The 26,429-nt window shown below is 33.0% G+C and overlaps 1 protein-coding gene across 16 annotated transcripts in view; it reads right to left on the bottom strand.

Annotated features, from left to right (window-relative positions):
* The window catches only part of GRIA4 (glutamate ionotropic receptor AMPA type subunit 4), a 525,267-nt gene that overhangs the window by 24,476 nt on the left and 474,362 nt on the right, over nt 1-26,429 (bottom strand). For 14 of the 16 annotated variants that reach the window (XR_009564952.1, XR_009564951.1, XR_009564953.1 and 11 more), the window contains one exon: nt 21,441-21,688. Coding sequence is in view for 13 of the 16 variants with exons in the window: in XM_060303986.1 (XP_060159969.1) it covers nt 21,441-21,688 (248 nt within the window). In the remaining 3 variants the exon portion in view is untranslated. Of the gene's footprint in view, nt 1-10,300; nt 10,340-21,440; nt 21,689-26,429 lie in introns of all 16 variants that reach the window. The other 2 variants (XM_060303993.1, XM_060303991.1) reach the window with 1 other exon arrangement.

Below are 26,429 nucleotides of genomic sequence, written 5' to 3'. Positions count from 1 at the left end.
AGCCAATAGGGTTGCCTGAGCCCGCATAATATGAGAAGGAAATTGGGGGTTGATATTTAGGGGATAAAAGAACCACTAGTGGAAGATTTTGCCCCTAGAGTGAATTGGTATGGGGTGGCCTTGTGCACTCAGAAAGAGGGAATTTATTGAATGCTTTGTGCAGACTTTTTGAAGGCACGATGCCTTGAATCCTAAAGTTCTAGAACATAGAAATCTTTTGGTTTCCATTTTAGTTGGAAATCTTCTTTGTGATATAAAGAAGCAAATTAAAGAAAATGTAGTTGGATGAACAGATCAGCCTTTTGATATTATTTCGGCAGCAGCCCAGTTCTTAGGGGAAATGGAAAGCAACCATCTTTGTCTTGCAAATCTCTACAAAATCAGAAATGTAAATACAGCTCACAATGGCCTGAGACTGAGCCTGGCTGACTCAATCAGATAGAACCTGAAACACCAAAGAAAAAAAAGAGATCTTTTAAAAAGTACAATCTGCTGGAAATGCTCCCTCACACAAAATCTAATCCACAGCCTCCTTAAAGATTTATCAAGGACAAATACAAGTCTTAAAAGTCTTTTCCACATAGTAAAAAGCCTTAGCAATCTGAGCAGATACAAACTTATTCCAATTGTTGTTTATAAACCAGTGAGTTTTGTGTTGTACCTAATTCATGACTAAACTTTTACAATGAAAGCTATGACATCTGTGGTTGTGTCTATGTCTATGTGTGTACATTATAGATATGGTATTTTTGTATCTCTGAATGGTATTAACCAAAATTAATTTGTAAAGAACTCTTTTTAATTGACTTAAAAGTAAGCACTTACAAATTAAACATTTCTAAATGTAGCAGAAATGAATCCAAATAGTTTTCAAGTGTACCTGATCTAGGATTAATCTTTAATAAATAAAAGCAAGTTTAAGTTTGTTGGTTTAATTAAACAGGCTTATCTTGAGAGTTATCAGCATTAAATGTAAATTAAACACATTCTACCAGGTTTACCACAAGTTAAATATATTCAGTTATCTCTGTTACAAAATTTGTCACCAAAAAGGATAAATTTTGTATGATAAAATTTTCATAAGTAATTAAATAAATTTAAATAAAACAAGAGTTTTTAGATGAACTCTTTAAGAATAATTATGTTTTATGGCCTATCTACTTAAAAGTAATTTCCTTAAATTTTATTGGTAACTTGAAGCTTTAGAGTTTTGCTAAGTTAAATGATGGGAATTCATTGACTGTCTAGATCATTTCTAGAGAAGATAAAATACTGAAATATTAATTGTTAAACAACTCTAAGTCTACTTTTGTCTTCTTATTACAGAAAAACTAAAGATGTTGGGTTTATTAGAAACATGTCATGCATCACATTGAAAAAAAATTATGCCATAAGGAAATGTATGTTTTTGGATATTATAAAATGTATTTATAAATTTTCCAATAAAAAAAATACTGGTATAACAGTTTACAGTTGCTTAGTTTTCAGTAGAAATTAAGGTTTCTAAGGGTTACAAATTCTAATTAATCTATATAAGTAAAACTACTAAAACTAATAAGGAAAACATCTTCATATGTAAGGAGAAAAAGGTATGAGTGGAAATGCTTTTTGTTAAGGAAAAAAAGTAATTTTGTCCTAAAGACGGGTTAAAAAAAGAGGGAAAGAGTAAAAGAGAAATCACAGGACGAAATCTGAAGGTGAAAAAGGAAGTTATAGAAGATTTGTGGAAAAGGAGCCCTGCGAAGAGTTTTGTGCTTGGTCAGGACTGGTTAAGATTAAAATAAATTTAATTGAGTGAATTAATTTTAATGTTAAAAGTAAGCTGGTGCAAAATTAGAATTTGGTTTTCTCTCTTGTTAGGAAGACAAAGTTTTCTTGGAATATTCATCTACTTTGATAGCAGATTGTAAAATTTCTTACCTTTCAAGTAACCTGTTGTAACTTTCTGTATTTACTTTTGAAATCTTTTATTGTCACTTTGATTAAGTGAATAAGTATTGTTTCACAGTGACCTATAATCCTATTTGACCAAGTGTTTTAAAACCTTTTGATATCTTTGACAAACTTTCCTAAATCAAAATTCTAAATAAAGTCCTTTTGACCTCTAGCTAACTTTGGGATGTTTCAGAGGGCCCCTGAAAAAGCTCGAAGAGAGATATTAAACTAACAAACATGGTATGTCAAATTACATGGGAAGCATTGTCAAATGAGAAATGATAAACCTTCTTAGGTTATATTGTATGGGTAAATTTTATTAATATAAATGTTCTAGAAGTTATATGAAATTCCTAAAATTCAGATATGTCCTGGTATGTTACCATTTTTCTAGTTATTATCTTAAAATGTTGTATGTCACAGAAATAGCCAAATTTCCTTGTCAATCGCATTGCAATCAGATTTTTAATTTGTCTTTTGTCATTTATAGACAGTTATTGTCTTACTAAAATGCTTTTACAAAATGAAGATCTTCAAGATGATTCATAGAAAGGATTTTTGGACAAATATAAGTTTCTGATAACTTGTAGATCATACCACTAAACTAGTAAGAAATTATAGAATTCTAATGAAAAACCTAATGGCTTCATAAAACTGCTAATAAAAGATCAAGGTCAATAAGAATAATTATATGGGACTGAATGAACTGATGAATGTGAGTTATAATTTTTATGACTTTTTGTCTGAAATTATACTGGCTTTTTAATCTTTGCTTTCCAGATAAAAAGAAATATTTCCTCTTATATTAACTATAGCTTATAGCAATTCGGTAAATTATACCTTTGTAAATAGAATTGAAATAACTTTTTCTTCCTACCTTATCCCTCCAGAATTTGGAAACTCTTAGTGAGTATTCTTATTTTCATGACAATATATTTATTTACACATGTTCACTAAAAATCTATTCTCCTTGTATTAGAACACAATTGGAAACATTGGTTATATTACCAAAGCTTTGACTGGAATGTCATCTTTGAGAATATGCATAGAATCAGATATGACCAGACAGCTTTAAGGAACTAAGATTGACTTTATGGAGCCATAAAGCCCTTTGGAAAAACAGCCTGGTACCTTTCTTACAGGGTTCCCAGCAGCCTTACCAGGTGAGTAAGGAAGGTCATTGCCTGGAAGGCACAAGAACCTCAGGATATTTTCGGGACATCAAGAAGAGAAGAATTCAACCAAATCTATATATATTACAGGTAAATTTGATGTCAAGTCCTTGGCATGGCTTCATGGTATGAGAGGCATTTAAAAGTTCAATCTGGAGATTCCTTTGAATAATTCCAGCAAAGCAGATTTAAAAGAGATTATATGGTCAATTACTATTTTTGCTGGACTTAGGTAAATAATCAGGCCAAGTTTAATGACACTAAACTTATTTTGCGAACAAATTAGTCTTAATTTGGTTTTCTTTGATAGAAGTGAGGGTAATTTTTAGAGAAAAAAATGTGTGTTTCAGCAGAAACTATAATCTATATATATAGATCCAGTCCTGCAAACTGGACTTGATCCTGAATTCGTATAGTTTCCTCAAATATTTGGCTACAGCTCTTCAAACTAATGTTTCCAATTTTTCTCCTGCTGCTCCTTTTCATTTGGAATCATTGAGAACTAAAGCTGCCCTTTTCCTGAAGCCCTGCACACTGAAGCTGAACAACTTGTTATAAACTTTAGAGAGATCACCATAATTGCCTATATTTAGACAAACCTCTTGACTGTTGCTGTGTAAGCTTCTTGGAAAGTTTGCCTGAACATCCAATGACATCACTGAAGACATTTCAAACTGTAAAAGATGCTTTGACCCTGATATCTAGAAATCTTGATTGGTAGCTCTCAGGACTCAGACACTGGGTTTAGAATTTGCTCCAATAATTAACCTTTGTTTTTCTTTTGTCTCCCCACAAATACCTCTTATTAAATATCTGATTGCTTGCACCCTATAGGCCTAACTTTGAGAGCCTACCTGCATCACAGCCTCCTGAAATGAACTGACTTATCGTCAGGACTATGAGACTGATTGGATAAGATATAAAGCAATATATCTATTCAACTTCTGGACTGTGAAACTTCTTGAAGTTTCAAAGGTGAGACTGTAGGGGAACAAAATCTGCCACCCCAAAATATATCTGGCATGTGAATTATTTCAAGCTGAAAACAATCAAGGCCCAAAAGACTCAGGAAGAAACTTTGACCTTCTTGCTAACTGCCTTAAGAATTTAGATAGAGGGCCTGTTATAGGAATAGAGCTATCACCAGAGAAATCTGCAAAGAATATGGACCAGGTGTGGTGGGGGTATCCTTAGAGATCAGAGGCCACTCAGTGTACCACTGTCTCCACATGACCCAAGCATTTGTTTGCTAAATATTTGCTTTTCCATCTCTATGTGAATTGTCTTCCTCCCCCTTTGAGGTCCCAAACGACTACCTCCAACATCCTCTTTTGTCTTTAGCTGAAGATTGTTTTTAAGGTGAGGGCTTGGGCCATTTTGGCAAGTTAGTCAGTTTTCCTGGGTCTCTCCCATGTATACATGTTATTAATCTTTTGTTTGATTTTTCTCCTGTTAATTTGTCTCATATCAATTTAATTCTTAGACCAGCCAGGGTAGAGGAAGGGTATCTAACCCTCTCTGACAATTCTAATAAATCTATTTTTAAATTAATTAATGACGATTTTCATGTATGCCTATTAAAGGTAAGAGAAGTAAAAATATTTCTATGACCCATGGTGGCTCCAGAATTTTAATAGAGAAGAGGTTTTTAGTTTTGTTTTTTTTTTGCGGTACGTGGGCCTCTCACTGCTGTGGCCTCTCCCGTTGCGGAGCACAGGCTCTGGATGCACAGGCTCAGCAGCCATGGCTCGTGGGCCCAGCCACTCCGTGGCATGTGGGATCTGCCCGGACTGGGGCACAAACCCGCGTCCCCTGCATCAGCAGGCAGACTCTCAACCACTGCATCACCAGGGAAACCCAAGAGAAGAGGTTTTAAGACTGTGATTTGGCAAGAAAGAATTTCCAAGGTATTAACTCAATTTGTGATCATTCTGCAAGCACACCATATATGGGTTTTTTAAAAGGACTGTCTGTTAAATCAATAAAAATTAAAAAAAAACTGTCAAAAGATATTATTTACCCTTACATAGTATTTAGAAAATATAAATTAATCATATTAAATAATTTAAATTTTATTTTATTTGTGGTGGCCTTTGAGTGTGCTATTTGAGATTATATGGGATAAAGTCCCTGCCCTAAGCCACCCCATTATCATTATCTGTTATCAAATTGTACAAAAGGGCTTTATTTCAAGGTGAAGTCACAACTACCAAGATTGTGAAGTGCTTCAAGTTATCTCTAGATATCATTCACTATTTAAGTTGTGATTATCATCATTCTAAAATAAAATTTAAAAAATACTAGGCCTTTCACAAAGATGCTTTGTCTGGACTGTCATTTGCTGTGTGCACTCTGCCCCATCCCTGACTTTAGATTCTTTCATCTCCTAGACCATTCTCCTTATTCTTTTTATACAATTTCCAGAATTCTAAACCATTCCATGAACCATGACCATGTTTCCTTTTTCCATCCTTTGCTGAGTCTTAAAAATGTCCATCGATTGCTTTAAAGAACTAGAATCCTACAATATTTGAGTCAAAATGTGGTTTAGAGGTTGTCTCCAACGTTCTCATTTTACAGATGTGGTCACTGAGGTCTAATGAAAGTTAGGTGACTTGCTCAACAAAGCCCAGCTGGGACACAGGTCTTCTGCCTTCTAGTCCAGTGCTCTTTTCTACAGTACTATGATATCTTTGTTCCTGTCTTCCTTTCTTGTGTAGTTAAACTATTTGCTCATTCCTCCTATGGCTATCTAAGGAAACTTTTCTTTATCCTGAAAAGTTTTTCAGGGTTGGTAGGGGTTACCCCTTGATTAAGCTTTGACTCATATTCCCTGCACTAGGAAGGTGGTACCTCCTGTTCTCTCTGGCTAAATACTCCTTGAGCTGAGATAAATCTTCAAAGGTAAGTGATCTTGTCAACTGAATTGATCCTTCCCAAATATCCAAGAAGGAAGTATAGTAGATGACTTCCTTTAAAAAACAGTACTAAAAGCCTAAATGATGACTTGATTTCATTAGATGGTAACATTTATTTTCTCTCATGGTTAAAATAAGATAGGTTTATTTTGATACATACAAGGTTCTTAATGATTTAAGTGATAATCGTTTAGGATACCTAATCTTGGATCTCCAAGAACAGTATCATAATAAAGCTTCAGTATAGTGAATTAGAAGGTCACAGAAACTCAATCTCATCTTTGAATTCTCATTTCCCCTCCTTTCCTATAGCCAATTATCCATTAAGAACTGTTTTTCTGAAAAGTGTCTCTTAAATTTGTATTTTCATTTCTATTACACTGGCATCGCCTTATCAAAGTCTTTATCACCTGAGACAAGATCCACTGACTCTCGATCCATTCTCAGATCCTCAGAGTCAGAATAACCTTGTTTCTCTGCTTGTTTGTAGTGCTTTGTCAAAAACCTTCAGTGATTCCCGATTGCCTCCAAGATACTATTCTATTCTAGTTTTTCTGGTATTCAAGGCTTCCCAACAATTCAGTTTACATATATCTTTAAAATATAATTTCATTATATTTTGTTGAGTTAGACTCTGTGTCAAGTTCTCTGTATTCTCACTGAATCCTCATTGAATCCACATGGCTAGTAAATGGCAAAGATGGAAGTAAAACCTGGGTCTGTCTAACACAGTAGCCCAGCCTCTTAACACCCCTAGTTTCCCAAACAGAACTTCTCTGCCTCCAGCCAGTCTTGTTTCCTTATAGTCCCAAATATGTTTTATGCAGAATCAATTCCAGTCTCATGATAGAAAGTTTACCAGGAATTCCTTTTTTTTTTTCTCTTAGCTTTTCTAAATTCTTATCATTTTCCAGTAATCACTCATTGACTTATTCATTCAATTAATATTTATCAACTATTACATCCGAACCTATTTTATCAGGTCTTTCCCAAATATTCTAGATTCTAATTATCTCTTGCTTCTTTAAATTATCTATTTATTTTCAGGAGCATTCACATTTGCTCTGAGTCATACATTCCTTTACAATGTTAGCTGTACCATTTTTTCTCCTTCTTGGAGGACAGCAGCTGTGTCTTATGGTACTTTATACCATTCTCAGTCCTAATGCAGGGCAAGAAATATAGTAGGCATTCAATAACTAAATGCAGAATTGATATCTCAGTGAGTTAACTTAAGGTGCTACTTTTCAAGCAACCTACTAAAATGAGAGTATAGTGTGTTAGACAACAAAAGAGAATCAACCATGGAACCTAATGAATTTTGGGAAGACCTGGTATGAAGAGTGTTTTAAAACACACAAAAAAATAAAATAAAACAAAATAAAGCAAAAGGCTTCAAAACTGTCTTTTAAATATTGGCAAGGAGGACATAAAAAATTACTGACACTAGCCGTCTTAATGAATAATGGCAAGCAATTTTGTCCATTGTATAAACAAAATAATCTAAGAAGGTATTCCATATTATAGATAGTTAAAGAGATCACCAGCTCAGTTTGTGTAGCCAAAGAATACTAAAAGATAAAATCATATACAAGTTTGTTTGTGAATATCAAGGGAAGTCTGATACTTCCAACTAAACCCAAAGACAAAAATCACAGATACTGGCAATTTTATAGATCAGTTTTAATCTATTTTAGTGTAGCAAATAAAACATACTACCTTTAGAAATTTTTTTACTGCTTAGAACAATATAATTCAGCACATTTTAGAAATTAAAAATTTCATTTATCATAAACAGATTTTAAATGTCAACTGTATTTGTTTTAACTTAAGATTTATTTTATTGTATATATAAATAATGTATTTAATTCACTAAATACATCTACTTAACCTTTATATACAAATACTTTAAATTTCCTATCAAGTTCTTGAGAGAAAATATTAAAGTTTTAATTTTTCTCTTTCATTTAAGGTTGCAGGTTCATTAGTAATAGAATAGTCTTTAAATATAACTCAAAATACATAACTTAAAATGTCTTTTAATTGATCTTGTTTCATCTACCTTAACTTTTGGGTTGGATTTTGGTTAGGTGGGAGAATGGCACAAACAGAAAAAGGAAATTGATTGATAAAAATAGGTCTTAGAGAAATAGAGATTATAAGCTAATGGGATCTTGAAAGGAAGCTATCTGAACTTGCCATACAAACTAGGAGAGCATGTGACTTTTCTGTTATTCTCTGACAATAGCTGAAGACTAAGAATTCTAAATATTTGTCTATAAATATTTTAAGTTTATGCCATTCTAAGTGAAACATAAAGCTCTTATCTTTGACAGCAACAGGGCTCATAATCATATTTCAAACAGAAACATATTCTCTCATTTATTTTTATTAAAATTTAAATAGGAAGAAACGACAAAAAGTTTAAATTATTAAGTCTCGCCTACAGTTGTTCCTATTGGGGTTAATACTAGAACATATCACACAGTCTTTTAGCTATTAGCTCCTCATCAGGTTGGATACTTTTTAAACTACCAGTTTGGGCACTTTCATTAATTATTTTTAATATATTTAATAAATGGAATGCAGTTAATATGAGATCAATACTTTTCACTTTACTGAGCGACTAAACAAGAAAAAATGATGTTTTATCTCAATTTCAGGTTATCCAAAAGAACTTGAAGTCACTGCAGAACCACCAAACAATTCTTTCTTGGAATTAGATTACCATGATATATTTCATAAGAATTCAAAGTACACAACAGATCTGCCTGACATAACTAATATCTGTGTGGGTGTCCAATTTTAACATATAAATAGCCCACTAAAAATATTATGACTTTTTTTTTCTTTGCTTAGGAATGAATAATGTGCCTCCAATATAGCCTATACCTTTCACTAAAGGAGTCAGTCATTGAGAAACTCGAAGTTAGTTTCTATTAGGTTTCTGGATTTGGTGACCATTGCAATATCATTATCTACATAAATAGTATACGTTGGCATTAAAATCAAATTTCTAGTTCGTATGTGTGCTCTCATGTATGTTCCTAATCACATGACTACTATGGCTCTTACTCAGAAGATAGCAATCTCTAACAAAAATATATCCTGCTGAAATGAATTTCTTTCATTAAAAACCCCAACAATCCAATTTTAAGATAACGCCAAGATTCTAAACACATTTGTAACAAAGCAAAAACTGTGTTTCTGTAAGATGATGATTATTTACTGACAATTCATTGCCTGAATTCTCATTCTTTTGGCACATTTCTTCTCCTTCCTAAAATTTCCTTCTTCTTGATCCCCAACTGTCTCAGTTACATGATCCTAAAAGCTTTCCTAAAATCTGTTTGAGTCACATTAAGATGTAGCCTCCTTGGAGAGCAACAATAACAAAAAGCTATTGCTGGATAGAATCTGGAAGCTGATCCCTCCATAATCCATATGATTTCTTCAAATATCTCAAATTCTGGATGCTTTGTAAATTCTCTCACTTGTTTCCACTTTGGATTTCTCCCCTATGGAAGGACCAATTTGAAATAGAGTACCAAAGGCAGGGAATACTGATGATGTTCATTGACAACAACGTAAAACGTGAGAGGTAACACTGGAAACCATTAAAGAAAATGTAAAAGGCCTGGGAAGTGCTTCTATAAGCATGGAGAAGTACTGCTCAAGACAATATTACCTCCCTTTCATCTTATTTTTCTAACCACAGTTTTCATAGGGTATCTTAAAAATTTCATTAATCCTATACTACTTCACACCAAAAGTCTAACTGACCATATTTCAAATTATGTATCATTTAAATTATATCAGCTGCTTATTTTAATAAAATTTTTTCTTAATGATATATTTTCTATAGAAACACTTTGGATTTTACTTTTAATATTTTTGTAACCTCATTATCCATTATGGTTTGATTGTCAGTTACTAACCATATTTTACATGTAGTGAAATTAACAACTGATGACAATTTCCTAAGGCCTATGTAAAAATCTAATCCTTAATGGAAAACTGGCACTGATATTTAATGATGATGGAAAACCTTTACATATAACTGATAAGACTTGTGTGAAGGTTTTTATTTTTTTCCTATTTCATTTGTAAGTGGATATTCAAATAACTATTATGCATAGGTGGCAAGCTGCTTTCCTAATCCTGTTGGGTTAAAAAATATAAATGTATAAAGAAAAAGGGATTAAAAATAGGTGGGGGAGGGGTTTCCTTCAAATAAATGGAACCCATTCTTTTGAAAGAAAACTCCCCTCTTACCTTGGTCCTGGAGCTGGTTAGTTCTCCTCTGTCCTCCTCCTAGGGGAGAAATACCCAAAGTTAAACAATAATAGAACATGGTCTTGTATTAAAGTCAAGTTCAGTTCTGGTTGATCCCTTCCTCAGGTCTCACAAGACACTACCAACTATCTGATATACTGGGGCATTCATTGAATTGAACTTAAAATACATTTAAAGATTAAGCCAAAGGGGAATGAACATTAGCTGTGTAAGGGAGACAAAAACTGTCTGCTCTTTAGTCAGTCTATTTTATTAGAGCTTCAATAAGCTGAAGACTGACTTAGCAGAGTAATTTATGGAAGGGCATTGATTGGGTAATTTTCATCAGCTGGAGTGAATCATGAAGGGTGTACCATGGGGAGTACCTAAAGTTCCCCAAGTAGAGAGAGGCATGCTGTGATGTTTCAATGCATTTCCCTGATGTTCTTCATGTCTTTTGAGGGTAAAATGATAGTGCTACAAGCAACACCATGTTTGAAGCAGTACTAAATCTAGTATGAACAAGAATTATTGTGAAAGTGAAAAAAAACCCTAATAGCTCATTAGATGGAAACATTTGGAAAAAGTCTGAGACATGGATATGATCAGAAACTATGTGCTTTAGTTTTTTCAAAACAGGGAATCATAGGTTAGATAAAGAGGGGATTTTTTTTTTTTTTCTCAATGTGTCTCTAACTAGTACTCTCAGTGTCTTTGGAGAGAAACAATGCGGCATAGTGAAACAAGCATGGATTTTGGAATTATATAATAATGGGCTCCTATTGCAGTTCTGTCATTTCTCAGCTCTTTGACTTGAATTTCAGCAACATCATCTGTCCACATGAAGATAGTAGAACCAATGTCAAGGGGTTGTGGCGGAAAATATATTCATATACATGTGCTTGGTATGTAGTACAGTAGTTATTAAATTTTATTTCCTTTTTATTTATATGGTCTCTGATATGGAATATAGTTGATTTACAATGTTGTGTTAGTTTCTGCAGTACAGCAAAGTAAGTTTGTTATACATGATATGGTCTTTTCTTACTTGAATGACTTTATCTCTTTAGAGACCAATGTCTAATTAACTGACCTTAGCATCAATTCCTATATACCCCTTGGCGTAATTTCAGAGATAGTGACCAGCTCCCATAAAAAAAAAAAAAAATCAAATACCAGACAATTGATTGAATTCTGTGAGACATGGAGGAAAGTGGAGACCAAGAATGAGCCTGAACCCATACAAGATCATGTGCTATTGTTATTTAACTTTGGGTAACTTATTAAAATTCTTTATCAAGTAAAATGACATCAAGTGAGAAAATGGATGTACTTTTGGAACGTCAGGTTGTCACAGTATATCCCAGAGACGTCAAAATGAAGGATGCTGTAGTCATTACTCAAATGGCTATTATGAAAATGTGCAGGGAAAAAACACTGTATGGCAGATTCTATATTATACATCTATTACTGTTACCATTTATTTAATGTTGGATTCATCCTATGAACTTTAATCACTTTAACGTTACATGATATAAATATGGCACAATAAAACTCCTCCAACTACAAATATACATGTTTTTTCTCATGTTCTTCCTTGGAAACTTTAACTTCATATATTTAATGAATATTCTAAGAATGGCTATTTTGACAAACCAGCCTTTATCCACTATACTCTATAAATTCTAAAGAATATATACAGAAATAGAGACTTTCCTTTTTTTCTGAAACAGATATATTCAAAAATCATAAAGCTGTGCTATAAATAGAAAAAAAGAGTAAATTATATTTTATGAAACACCTACTTCATCCATGGAACCCACTTATCTGATAGAGTTTTTGATGGAATTATCTTTATATTCTGAAATGATCTGAGAATCTATGAATAAGAACAACTGTAGGTACACTGCCAGGCTTGGTTGCAATTACAGTGGCTATACAGTCTTCATGCTTCAGGGCATAAACTGATTGCTATTTATAATGAAGGGAAAAATAAAAAAGAAATTAAGTAGTACTAAAGTTGTTGGAGCTATTATGGTGCTCTTAAAAATCAACCCTCTCAAGTATTACATATTGAACCACCACGGGATACCACATTTCATAGATCAATTTTTATCATATCTAGATATGGATATATATGTTTTATTCTTAAAAAAACAAAGTAAGTCCTTCTACATGTATGTGTATCACCTTAGCTGTTTTATTCCCACTTTAATATAATCCAAAGAATTTTGTCAGATTTGTACGTTGCCAAAAATTTGATGTCAGTATATAATTTTAAATCTCTCTATATATAAATATAAAAGAATTGTGTCTATCTCTAGCTCTGTGGTTCTCTCAGAGAAGTTCTTTCCTTAAATACTTTTCCATTTCACAATGTAGACAGACTGTGATAAAAGCAGCTATTTACTTAATTAGTGACTTACTTAATTCCAAAACCTGATGAATTTCTATTGATGTTCTGGGGATGAATTTTCCCCCAGTGTTATTAGGTGTCCACAACTTCGAAGAGGTATAAGAGAATTCTTTGGTTGTTTTGCTAAAGACAGTTCAGGGCATGACTCAGAATCTCAGACTCTCAAAGTGAGAAGGGAATTTTGATGTCACTGTCACAGTACTCTCTAAGAGATGTGAGAATCCCTTCTATTTCTGTTTGAACAACTCTGATGTCGAGAATCATAGCCAATTTCCCCCCATTTTTTGGACCAGTTTTAATTGTTGTAAAATCTTTCTTTGTGTTGACCCAAAATCTACCTCTGTGTAATTTCCTTAACTTATCAAGAGTTTATTTAGTTTTTAATATTAATTAGACTTTATAGTTTCTTGAGCTCTTATATGGCTATTTGCAATATGCCTTGAAATTATCAGTGTTGCTGAAACTGCAGCATGGAATAATCATAGAACCTGTTCAGTAAGTTTTCAAAGTAAACTATATTTATATTAATAAGTTTTTTTTCTTTTTTTGTTCTTTTCCTATAAGAGCACTGGAGAGAGTCAGAAGATCTCCGTTCCAATCTCAGCTGTGTGAGACTGTGGGCAAGTCACGTAACGTCTCTAATTTATAATGTCTTCCTCTGTAACAAAATGACATCATAAAAGGGTTAAAAGGAGCAAGTAAAAAATATATATATGTGGAAGTGGTTTGAAAGCTATAATGCTGTACTGCTACTATTATTGTTTCACTTTAGAAATACATTGCTCAGCAATTTTTAGAACTCTATGTTAAGCTAAATTTAAACATTATGTCTTAAAAGTGAACAAATTAAAAAGCACATTAATTAAATAATAGATTAACTGATTCTTTGCATTATATGATATTATCATTCCTATATCATTTCATAGTAAATAATTCTTTTTTTTAGTCTATGACCTTCATTTTTACTCTGGAAGACAATCAGGTCAGTTTTTCTTGGATCCCATTTACTTCTATTTACCTCTGATTAGCCTAGCCTCAAATATAAGCCAAAAGTTAGGGCATTGACTTAGGGTTCTGGATACTTGGTTTAATTTTAAGTTTTTTATTTCACATTCTTTTTATCTTTTAAATTTACTTTTCATGCTAAAGATGTTAGCAACTTAGAGCAGCTGTACTTATTGATAATACTTTTTTTGTGATCCTAGTTGCAAATTCCTGAAAAGAGGGGAAACTAGGGACCGGGTGTCTGATGATGTCTTCTCTTAGTTACTAACAGGATTCTGGCCTGTTACTATATCTAAAAGGATGTTCAGAAGTTGCAAATCTGTCAGCTCCAAATATGAAACAACTAGGCTTCTATAATAGCAGAGGCCTTGCAGGTAGTTCTTGACAGTTTTTATATAATCTTTTGTGTAGTGAAGCAACAATGGAGAGGGTCCATATACTCTTATGTTGTCTTTGAAAGTGAGTTGCTTGTGTCACATTTGTTTGATTGACTCCAATTTGATTTTTATTTTGGCAAACTCCCAAATAGTTAACACTTAGAGAAAACAGATTGAATTTTTAACATTTCTGTAAAAAATATTTGTGTATTAATTTCTTCATTGAGTACCCTAGAGAAAAAGTTAAGATAAATAAAATCTAGATTATTTCAATATGATGTCATGACTTTGTTTGGTCAATAGTATTTACAGTGATAGATTTCTTCCATATTTTGGTATTGTATACTTTGAAAGGCAGAATTAATGCTAAGAAAATTTTTATGCCTTTAATGATTCTTTCATTGTTGAGTTGTGTGACAGTAAAGAAACATATTGAAATGGCTTTACGAAGTTTCTGAAAGTGTATTTCATTCTGTGAATGAGTCCTAACAATGAATTTTAGGTTTTCAGAAAGTTTGGAATCTGTCCATTTAAAATAAACTACTTTTAATCATGAAAAAGCTACTCCTGGTATTAAGGAGGATAAACAATATATTCACAGTATTTCTAACTTCTGTTTTTATGATTATTATTTTTAAAATGTTCTCATAATCAATATAATGCCCATTTCTGAGAAGGCTTGTGGCCAGGCTAGGTATTTTAAAAACTCGAATGGTGACTTTTCTATTCAGGTGTTGCCAGGTGTGTATGACTATGTTTGTGGCAAAGCTATTTCAAATGTATGTTATTTCATTCTGAAAACAAGAATTATAGGACTGATTTTTGGGGAGAAATAAATATTTAAATAAATGACCTACAGTTTCTTATCCCTACTTAAATTAAAGCAGAATATAATTCTAAACTAGGGTCTTTACTATTTCCCAGTTCATTCCAAATGACTGCCAAACTATTCTATCTTCCTTCTCTTAAATATGAATAATAAACCAGCCCCATCTTGGCTGATATTGTTTTGGCCAAACAGACCCCTTTTCACTTGCTTTGTTGTTCCTTTGTGTCCCCTTTATAACCTGAGCGCTAGCACTGCAATTGCTTCTGGAAACCAATCCTTGTAGTGAGATGATGTGTAAAGATGAGTGACATAATATGGAACCTGTCAAACTATTAGACATATATCAAGAGGAAACACTTAAATACACTACTAATATAGGGATAAGTTCATCTACAGCACGTTTATTACATATCAGATTATGAACTTTATCCTTAGATACAACTATATGTTTCCTAAATACACGTGGCATGGGTAGGTCAAGGCTGCTTGACTTGGTTGGCTATAGGTTCTACACTCACATTAGTTGTGTGTTGCAACTGAATTAACTTGAATTTTATAGGATATAGATATTCTTTTGGGGGATTCTTTACACTTAATATATTTGTTTATAAGACAATTGTGTGGGACTAAAGAACAACAGCTTGGAATTCTGGCTTTTCACAGAACTGTCAAAATTGAGATCTAAACTTAGATCTTTTGTCAAATCAGGTTGTGAAGGCTTAAACTGTTAAACTTCTTTTGTAGCAGTTTTATCTTATTAAATTTAATCCTCTTTGAAGTGGTATAAACTAAAACAGCCACAAATTATCCACGTTTCTCAGGCAAGTTACTAAAATATAGCTTCTAAGTGTAATGGAGAGGAGGCATATACAGGTAAACACTGAATTTAAACTTTCAGATGGTGTTACCTACGGCAGCCACAAAACATCCCCAGAATGAACAACTTGAAAACTCTCTGGTAAATTCTCAGGTGGAACCCAGCAACCATCTGTTGAATAAATTGGCAAATGAATGAAGGCAAATCATATTGGCATTTTTTTCTTTTTACAAGCAGGGAGAATGGAAAATGTATAATACTTGGTGATCTTAAAGAAATGCAGAAAAATGCAGGATTTTTTTCCTTTTCATGGGGAGCTGTAAATTTAATCATCTTTTGACTGCAGGAAAGAGCTAAATGAAAAATCTAAAATTTCAAATGGCAATAGAAAGTGTTATGTTTCCTACTGTACTCAGTATCTAGCAAGAGAAAGATGGGATGCATGAATTCTAAAGGGGATTATTTTCCCCTGGGACACATTTAGCATTGATACCTTTACCATGTGACATCTCAGTTTGTGAATGTAAAATACTTGGTACCCACATCTCTAATAGCAAACTGAGTAAGTGTTTAAGCATATCACAACCAGGGGGATTTGCATGTGTTTGTGTGCGTTTATGCTGAGAGGTGCAAATGATTTTTGTATGAGTGTGTTTTCTAATCCCTAGGCCAACAGACTATGTTCCAAAACATAATGGGATCACAAAAACTAAGTTCAAAAACTAAGTTATCTGTAGCATCTTTTAATATGCCACCTAATAAAATGAGGGATATTCATAAATGAAAACATATCTCTCCCTTTCCATAATAGTTAAAAATAAACCCATACTTGTGTACTAATCTGCTGCAACTCATTTCCAGAAAATAAGTTAAAAGTATATTTACTTGAGGCCAAGTGCTGCTAAGTAATATTAAGTACTCACTTTAAATTTCTGTACTTTTAAGTTTTACTAGTGTCTACATTAAGTGCTAACAATTGACTTGTTACTAATACCAAAAACAGACTACAACTTTAGTGTCACACACAGCATCCAGCAAATTCCTTCTTTCTAAACTTTCCAAGTATACCTGAACTTATGACTAAATATATCTCAGAAATTTTATGTAGGAAAGTGGTTCCTTCAAGATAATATATTTTTCACACATGAATTTGAATATTAAATTTAATACATCTGCCCTAAAAAAATACTCCCAAGTTGAAGAAACATAATTTGGCCTACAGAGAACTCTACTTACCCTGATACAGATTTAGACTTGAGACAAGTGTCTTATGAGGTCAGTGATTGTGTTAAATACCGAAATAAAAAGTCCAATGAAGATGTGCTATTCTAATTCCCATTCTTAGTACTTCCTCTCCTCTGCCATGATATTGCTGTGGGGGCTCTGAGTTGCCTGTTGTAAACTAAGCATGATGTGCCTGGTTTCAAAGGAGCAGCTCCTGTTGCCACAGGTTCCTGTACCTGGGCATCAGCAAGTCCAAATGGGCCTCACTTTTCCCCAGATTTCAACCACTGATCAAGTTCTTTTGGAACTGCTTTCTCTTGAAAGACCTTTTTTTTTTTTTAACGACAGATCATTTGTCTTATATTAGGCACAGTTCCACAAATATCTTTAGAGAAGGCAAAATTTGAATGGGAATTATCCCTATTGAATAATAGAAGTATAGGAGACTAGCTTTTTTCTTTTTTAGTTTTATTTTTAAATTTTTGGCTGTGCCACGGCTTGTGGGAACTTAGTTCCCCGACCAGGAATCAAACCCGGGACCATAGCAGAGAAAGTGCTGAGCCCTAAACACTGGACTGCCATGGAATCCCCAGGACACTAGTTTTTTTTAATGTGGCTTCAAACATTAGGGTCAAGCATAAAAATCTTTACAAAGGCCAGGAAAATTCTGAAGATATGATCCACTTCTTTGTTTCCTGGAAGTACTTGAAGATACTAGATACCATGAATATTTTTAAAAGGGGTATTTCTCATTTAACAACTATTTAATAGTCAGTAAATCTGTATTAAATAAATTATGATTTACTCTAAACAATCTTTATCAGTTTACTTATTGCATGGTAAAGTTGAGAGTCTAGAAACTAGTGTAATATAGATAATACACTAAAGAAACTACTTTTTGATAGTAAAGTATACAACTTTCCTAGATAATAAATACTATAGTATAGTACGTATCTATACTAAAGTTGCATAGTAAAGTTGATAGTATTGATAGTATAGTCAAAATACACTTCCTCTTTCATCTAAACTTTACATCACATTGCTATGCCATCTAGAGTGTCTATTTTAAAACAACCTTTAAAAATTTCTCAACCAGTGAAGGCTTTTACAAGAGTTTTGGATTGCCAAGGGTACTGGAGAAGGGATGAGAAGGAAGTTCATGTAGAATAAATGGCATTGTGTATGTGGAAAGAAGATTCAGGAGAAATATCAAAGTAGGGAGATAGTGAAACATAAGAGATTTTACCCTTTTATCTCACAATAAGACCTGAAAGTTTTCTTTGGAAGGTAACTTAGAAAAACAAATAGTAATGCCAGTAAGATTTAAGTTTTTTGACTCACTGATATTTATAGCTTGTAGGTACACTTACCTATAATTGCTTTCCTTTTCAATTTTAAAATTTATAGATTCTAAGTTTAACAACATCAATATACCTGGCATCATTCTATCACCTACAAATTGGAGAATCTATGTCAAATCATAATATACTGATAATTTCTGAGCATACTTACTGGCCTTCTGTTACTGAGAGCCGTTAGTGATAGCTTGATGGTTTTAACATTGTGAAATGCTACGTATGTGTATGCCCAGCAAACGCTAGCCTGAAATAAAGTCTCTCTGAACAATAGGGAGCTTTGAATATCATTCTCTGCCATAAAGATGGGTGCCAGTCATAACTGGTTTAATATTTGTTACCCTAGTCACAGATATATGCTCTGTGATGATCCTGATTGCCTGTGTTTTAAAGCCTACATTAAAGACCCAAGTCTTGATTTTCCATCCTGATTATATATCCTACTCTTACTCTTTTCTGTGACATTTATTTTGAAGCATTTTGACCAAACAGCAAGATCTGGAAATAAAAAAACTCCCTAGATCAACAGAAGATTGCTAGTCATTTGTCTGCATTCTCTGGTTATACTTATATAGAAGGAAGATTGTTTTCCTTTTCATAAAGTCTCATATTACCCAATGAATCAAAACAGCAGCGTTTGGAAGAAAGCCATAATTAATGACAGTGAAACAGACCAATCTCAATGTGTCCAGAACTATTAACCTAAAAACTTGGTTAAAAAAATAGATCTTGTGGGAAAACAGACTTAGTCTCAACTGAACAAATGAGGCAGAAAGTTTTCAAAGATACTCTTGATGAAGGTATGCCCTCTGGATCTTTCTCTGATGACTAATTATTTTGAATTTCGTCATTTATACAGAAGGTGCCTATTGGTCCATCTCTATATTAGTTTGCCTCTTTTGAAGCAGAAGGTTACTAGTTGAATAAGAATGAGAATTTAAGCTTAATGAGCCTCCTGCTTAGTTGGGCTGGGTGTGGGGGAGTAAGGAGGTGTGGGTAAGGTGAATGGTGGTTAGCCTTCAGTGCACTTCCAGTATTCTCAAAGACAGGACAAAATGACTGTGGTTTTGGCATGCAGGGGCCAGCTTGCTCAGGAAATTGTGGCATGTATAAAGCAAAGCACATAAACAAACTCTTAACCCAGGAAGCTGAGTTTAACAATTGCCTCATTAACAAGATCCAGGGAAAGACAGGAAAAGAGGGGGAGGCCAATAGCTGATTATTATACAGTTCTAGACAGATGAAGCCCTTCAGCTTCTCCCTAAACAATCCCTGTAGTGTGGATTTGACAAAGTGGTACATTTAAGAGGGAACACTCTTGCTATCAATGGGAGTCAGGCGCACCCTTATCTGAGGGCCAAATTCAGTCCCTGGAACTTGACTTTATCAGTAGACACAAGACAGAGGACAAGGCAGCTACATCCACAGAGAATTAATTAAGAGCAAATGCTACATCCAGTGAATGTAATCAATAGTGTGAACAGTAATCTACATATCACCCTCTGTTGCTGTCTCCCTTTCTATTTACTACTATTTCGATAGAGATTTATTTGCCACATGGCCTCATTGAAATTACATATTTCTCATGTTGCATCAAACAATATATTCCCTTAAAGACCAAATATTCTAATGTCACTTTTAGTTTCTGAATGGCTGAAATCTTTTTGGGTAGAATTTTATCATAGATAATTTATTTGTTTGGCTTTCTCCGTGCACATTTCTCCAGTTTCATATGCGAAGTGTGTTCAAATAAACCTGACTTCAGTATTGCCAAAGTCTACACCCAAATATGTCTTTGCTGGCTAATTTTGTTCTATCTCCTTTAAAAATTGTCCCTTTTGAACATACCATGGAACCCCTCTTGAATTATTACAGTGTTGTTTGCAAACACAAAATACTGTTTTAACACAAACTTTTCAGTACTAGTATTTGTTTCTTATATCTGTCTCAACCTCTCCCCCACCCAGCACATATACCTAAAGTACATTGCAGTTCCCTTTTTGAAACCAATCATATAATTTTATATTGTTTTCACTCCTACTAGGCAACAGTACAGGTCTCATTACCTTCATTTTTCAAAGGCTTACCAGAAGCATCATTTTTCAAGACCAGGTTCTTGGTTAATTCCTTTGGCAAAGATTCTGATTTCTTCTTGAATCTGTGCTTTGTATGAATCTCTCCTAAGCAGCACTGAGACCAGAGTAATTTATCAGTCGTCACTTTTGACCCCAGCTTTGCTCTAACCCCAGCAATTCAACAGCAGCCTTTGTTACTTAAGGAAAATAGGAAACTCTGCCTCCTGGACATAAACATGTGAATTTTCTATGTCCAGGACCAAAAGGGTGAAAAGGGCAGATTTTACCAACATTTCCTTAAGAAACAAAGTCTCACTTTTAACACATGTGGACTACCAACCACATGTGTGATGCTTTGGTCATAAGTCACATTTTAGGGGTCTATGTGTGAACAATTTTGAATTGTTACTGGGTCTAATTTTACAGATCTTACTTACCCCATACTCCCTTTGCAACAGTAGAGAGTGTGACTTGAGTAAGCACAATAAAATCAGAGCCCAGTTTTCCCTCTGATCATAATTGCATTTATAAATAAATGTGATTTACAAAGTTAGCATTGATACAACTCAGGATTTTCTAAAATATAATGATGTCATAATAAATGAAACATTGAAATGGAAAAAAAGTGTTTTTCTAGAAGATATTGATTTCTTCTTAGAAACTAGCAGGCAGGCATAATTTTAAAAATAATGAAAAAATGTAGAATTATTACTGACACAATGAGAATGTAGATTTCAGTGACCAAAAAAAGTTGATGAGATATAGAAGCATATGCTACCCATGTTTTAGGCCCACTGGAAGCAGCTAGTGTTCAACCAGTTTGGTTTTTATATGGCCTTGAAAGATATATGTCAATTAAGATTAATTATTCTAAAATTAAAAAAAAATACCTGATTGTTGAGGAAAAAATATGAAATGGAGAAACAGAAAAACAAACAAACATACCATGTTCACACACAAAACAAAATAATTCTCTCAGGGACATCAGGGAAGGTGGAATACTATAACAACACATGTTATATTGTTATACTATTCCACCCACCTTAATGAAGAACCCTTGGGTGTTGCTACTCCATAGCCTTTCGAATCCAGATTTCCTCCCACTTTCATTGTGTCACATGGCTTTCGCTGCTCAATGTATTCATTCATAGTGGACTCCAGGAGAAAGGCAAATTTGCCCTTGGATTTTCGGACACGAGCTACTCCCTCAGCTGTAGTCCTAGTGAACACTGATGGCTCTGCTGATCGCATGTAGGTCCACATCTTTTCATACACTGCTATTTTTGATCTCTGGAGGACATTAAAATAAAATTAAATACAGGAAAGAAGGGAACAAGATGTTAATATTGACTGAACCGAGATAAGGATAAAACCTTCTACGTTACCCTCTAATTGCAATTTGCCATAATAACATTATTCTTTTACAATTAGAAAACTGCTTTTTACAACTGTTTAAGAAAATCACTGAAATGAAAGACATTTAAAAGTGATATTTGGAGAAAAAGGTACCTCATGTCATAATAACTACCTTACTCAACTGCTTAAAGAACAACTTATTATTATTATAAAATGTAGACAGCCATAGAGAGAGTTGTACTGAATTATAACAAACAAGGAGAGTTGTTATATTGTTTTATTTTCATATTTTTCCATGCCTCAAAGTTTTAATGTAAACCATTCTAAAAAAATGTATACAAAATGTGCAGTCCCTATCAAGTCAGTATTTGAACACCAAAGGAGGAGGAGAAATCTGCCCTAGTTTACAAACCAAATATCCATAAAACAAGAATCAAACTAGGTTCACCAAAACATTTTTAGACCTTTTTTAACAAAATCTCCAAATAGAACATATATTAAACTTTAAAGAGAACTAATTCTTGTTTTCCCACTTTATATTTTGGAGAGTTAGTTTTTCTAATCCCTTGACTTCAGCCAAGAAACTTACTTATATTTTTGTTTATTTGGGCTGTATCTACATTATTTGCAGGACTTAATTTATCCAATTCATTTTGTTGGTATCTGCATTCATATTAGATTTTTTCATCCACACATTTTTTCACACGAAAATATATCCAAATGAACTCAAATGTCCCCAAAGGATATATTTAATAAAATAGAAAAGCCCAAATCCTGTTTGGTGTTTGACAATACAATGATACACACAGACTTTTATCTGGTGCAATTAATTTTGTTCAATAGCAAGATGTGGAAATTTTGCATCTGGATCCAAATTAAAAGTAATGGAGACTTCAGTCAAACCTAAATCTAAGCATGAGGCCAAATCCTGAGTAGCATGTATACTTATTTACACCAACCTTGTTTTGTTTACCAGAAGATAGAATCCAACAAGAAGCAAATCTTCAATAATCAACAAGGTACCCAAATAGCAAATTTAAGAATACATGTTTTGGGTAAAAGCAAATTACTCAGGTGAACAAAGAAACTGATAAAAGTGGTATTCAAAATTTTGGCTTCATAAGGTGGAAATTTAGTAATCAATAAATCTATATAATAAGTCACACAATAAGAGATTTGCATACCTAAACACCAAAAAACCCCAGATATTTTATGTTAATGTATATTCAAATGGTGATAAATATCAGATAGGAAATAGATATCCTGTATCCTCTGAAATGTTTTTATGTTATTAACACTTGAAAATATCTCATGATTCAGAGATTCTGATATGTTTGTGTATGCATGTTTAGGTAATGACAGGTTACTTCTGGCTACAGAAATCCTCACATTAGGAAAATTCTATGCCAAATATAATTCAGTTGCAAAGATTCTATATTGTACCAGGACAGAAGAGTATCTGGATTCAGAACCCTTAACCATGAGATCCACTAGGGAGGCCATGTTGCCAGGCCTCATTCACTCCATCTCTGATAATGAAGTTCTCTTCTAGAGTATGAACTACTCCATTTTATAATGAGTTCCAATTTCTGAAAATTATCAGCTCTCTGGATCACTTGATACTGATTGTGTTTAAACATCTATCCTGATGATTTCAATTTAGATGTGTTGCTAAACAACATCATTTAGGCATATAATCACTTTTTTTAATGTATTGATAACTTCACTTCAGAGTTACACCCCAAAAGGTACAGAGTTCTCTATATATTTTTTGTTTCACTATGTATACTACATTGAAACCAGAGGAAATAAAATCTGAGTATTATTTTAGTTAAATTTCTTTTGAAAAATTTTAAGAATATGAGAATCATGCTAGTTACTTGGCAATTTTCTACTTATTTTTTATATCTTATTAAAGGAAAAGAGAACAGCTAAACAAAACTAAGGCAGCAAAATGGAAAAAGAGTATTTTTAGGGCTTGGTAATTATGAAGATAATTTAACTATATAGAATGCAACATAATATTAAAGCAAATGATTTTTTTAAAGGAATAAAATACCTTTAGGTCATTGATATTTTATAGATGTCCATTCCCATAATATTAATGTGAGGAAAATTACTACTGCTTTTGTTTAAATATATTGAATTACATATACCTTAAGTGCAAAAGAAGTTAAATTAATTCCTTTGAAGTCCAGAAGAAAGAGGAATCTGTAGTGTAATTATGCTTAGTTTCTTATGTATAATAGAAATTATAAAATACACACTCTCAGTGGAAAATAGAGGAATGATGAAAGAAACTTTTTTGGAAAAAAAATTTATATGGTGTGTCACTATGTTAATGTTTAGAAATTCTGATTCTGATTTAAAGGGGCATGGTTTAGATAAAATCAAGTCCACATGGTGGAGAGGGTGAGGTTGGGAAATTCAGGAGGTAAAGGACTGGAAATAATATCGCTGTGCCTTACTTGTGACTGTAAGAGGGTGTTTGCTAAGGAATGAGGATAAGGTAATTTTTATAAATTTGATGAGACAGACTAAAATGAGATTTTTGCAGACCCAGTAAGCTCATAAATGTAGTGATAGTGGGACTTTTACATCTTTATCTTCAATTGTGATATCTACTTAAAGATCAGGTTTGGGGAGTGAATATGCTCAAGGTAATAAGCAAAGATAATATGTCATTTTTTTTAAATTATAAAATTGATCTCAGATTTACTTGTTTCATCTTTATTGTGAAACACAATGCATGGGAAACTATTTAAAGCATTATTTCATTACTTATAATAATTCTTGGAGATTTAAAAATGTGCCATCCTTTTAATTTTTCAAAATTAAGTATTTTGCCATTTCTGCTTTTAATAGAAAATATGTAAAAATGTCATGCACTATAGTTGATATTTACATTGTTATCAGGTAAATTATTTCCTGCTTTTAGTAGCTTATACAGCAAGACTGATGTTCCAGTAAGAGCTTATCAATGTACTATTTGATAATATTATAAGCCCTGAAATACTAATCCATCTCATTTATGCATTCATGATTTCACTGATGACTGAAACAGGTACAGGATAAAATCTGCACTGAAATGAAAATCAGTGTGTTTAAATCAGGTTTATAATAATGTAAAAGTACCTTAAAAAAGCCTGTCATTAAGTGACAAGTACAAAATTCCTTTAAATGCCTCTATGTGTATGCTTAACAAGTGGCACAGAACATGAAACATATCAAGTTTCATAATGGTACAAAACCAAGGCAACAGTTGAATTCTGATGTAATTTTCTCCCATGGCCTAATTCTTTTTCCAGAACAACTGCAACATTTTTTGAAATGCTGAGTATTCATTTCCTGAGGCAGTTTAGTGAAGCTGATAGATGTACCATTACTGTGTTCCTATAAGAAAACATTTTTGACAAGGGCAAAAATACCTTTCACGTTCTGTTTCCTCAACAACCCATCAGACAAATGATTTATTTAAACCAGGTGATCATGTATGAGAGAGGAGGGAGAACATAGGGTAGGAAATGAAGGAGATTTTTATCAGAGAACTCAAATTTATGTATTCCTGGAAGTATGCTTCCAGGGAAAATTATTTTCTTGTCCTATTAGGGTTCAAACTATTCTGCAACATAAATACCTATACATATAACACTCTTTCAATTTTAAAACTATAATTGGGTGGGACAGAAAGGAAACAGGGCATGGTGACTGCACTACTTATATGGGAGGCTCTGTATCTAGGAAGCAGCTTTCCTTATTCCTATATTTCTAATCAATATATTCTCTTACCTACTTCATTAGTTTTTCAAACTTGAGCAGTTTTTAAAAACTCTCTAAAGATTAGAAATAACATTCTCAATGTATTTGATGCCAAAGAGCTCTACAGTGAGTTATTTTTGAAACATTTTCAGGGAATCAATATGATATTTCTTTTCCCCTTTCTCACTCAAGGCAAAATGATGAACCTACAAATATCTGCTTTATTTACATGAAAATCAGTCATCATTTTTCAGTAAAATGTAAATGATAGCACAAATTTGTATTCTATTTTGATGCATATACATAATGGTTTTTAGTCAAAGTCACTAAATTTTACCTAGTTTCTTTTGGGTGGAAACACAGATTTCCAGAAAAGTACTGAAATTATGCTGAATTATGTGTAAAAGTACTGAATTATGTGTTACTATATTAAGCTTTAGAGACTGGAATGCACTCAGTAAGTTAAAAAATTTGGCTAATTAAGTTTATCCATAGAATATTGTTAATAAAATATATTGTCATGACTATTATTCACAGTTTTAGAAAAATCTACAAATAGTTTATAATTTACAAATTTTATATCTATTAGTAATGCTCCAAATTGTTGACAAAGGTGTTCACTGCCTGTTTTTTTGAAAACAATGTGCAATGATGGGTTTGGCACAATTTTTGAGTGATTTGTTCCTGATTTAGTGTTACATAAACATCTGTCATATCTAAGAATACTATAATTGAATTTTTTTTAAAAGAAATATTATTGAAATTCAAGTGCATGAAAGTTAAGGCTGGCTTAAGGAGTAGTATCTTTTGTTGTTTTTAATTTCCAAGCTGAGTGAGAAAACAATAAATATACACATTTAAAATGAAAATGTAATCTCCCAAGTACTGTATATAAGTGTGAATTTACTTTAAAGGG

Source organism: Globicephala melas, chromosome 8 (genome assembly GCF_963455315.2).
Source record: "Globicephala melas chromosome 8, mGloMel1.2, whole genome shotgun sequence".
NCBI classification, from domain to species: domain Eukaryota; kingdom Metazoa; phylum Chordata; class Mammalia; order Artiodactyla; family Delphinidae; genus Globicephala; species Globicephala melas.
The sequence above is the reverse complement of the archived record's forward strand: the minus strand, read 5'-3'. Positions and strand labels throughout refer to the sequence as shown.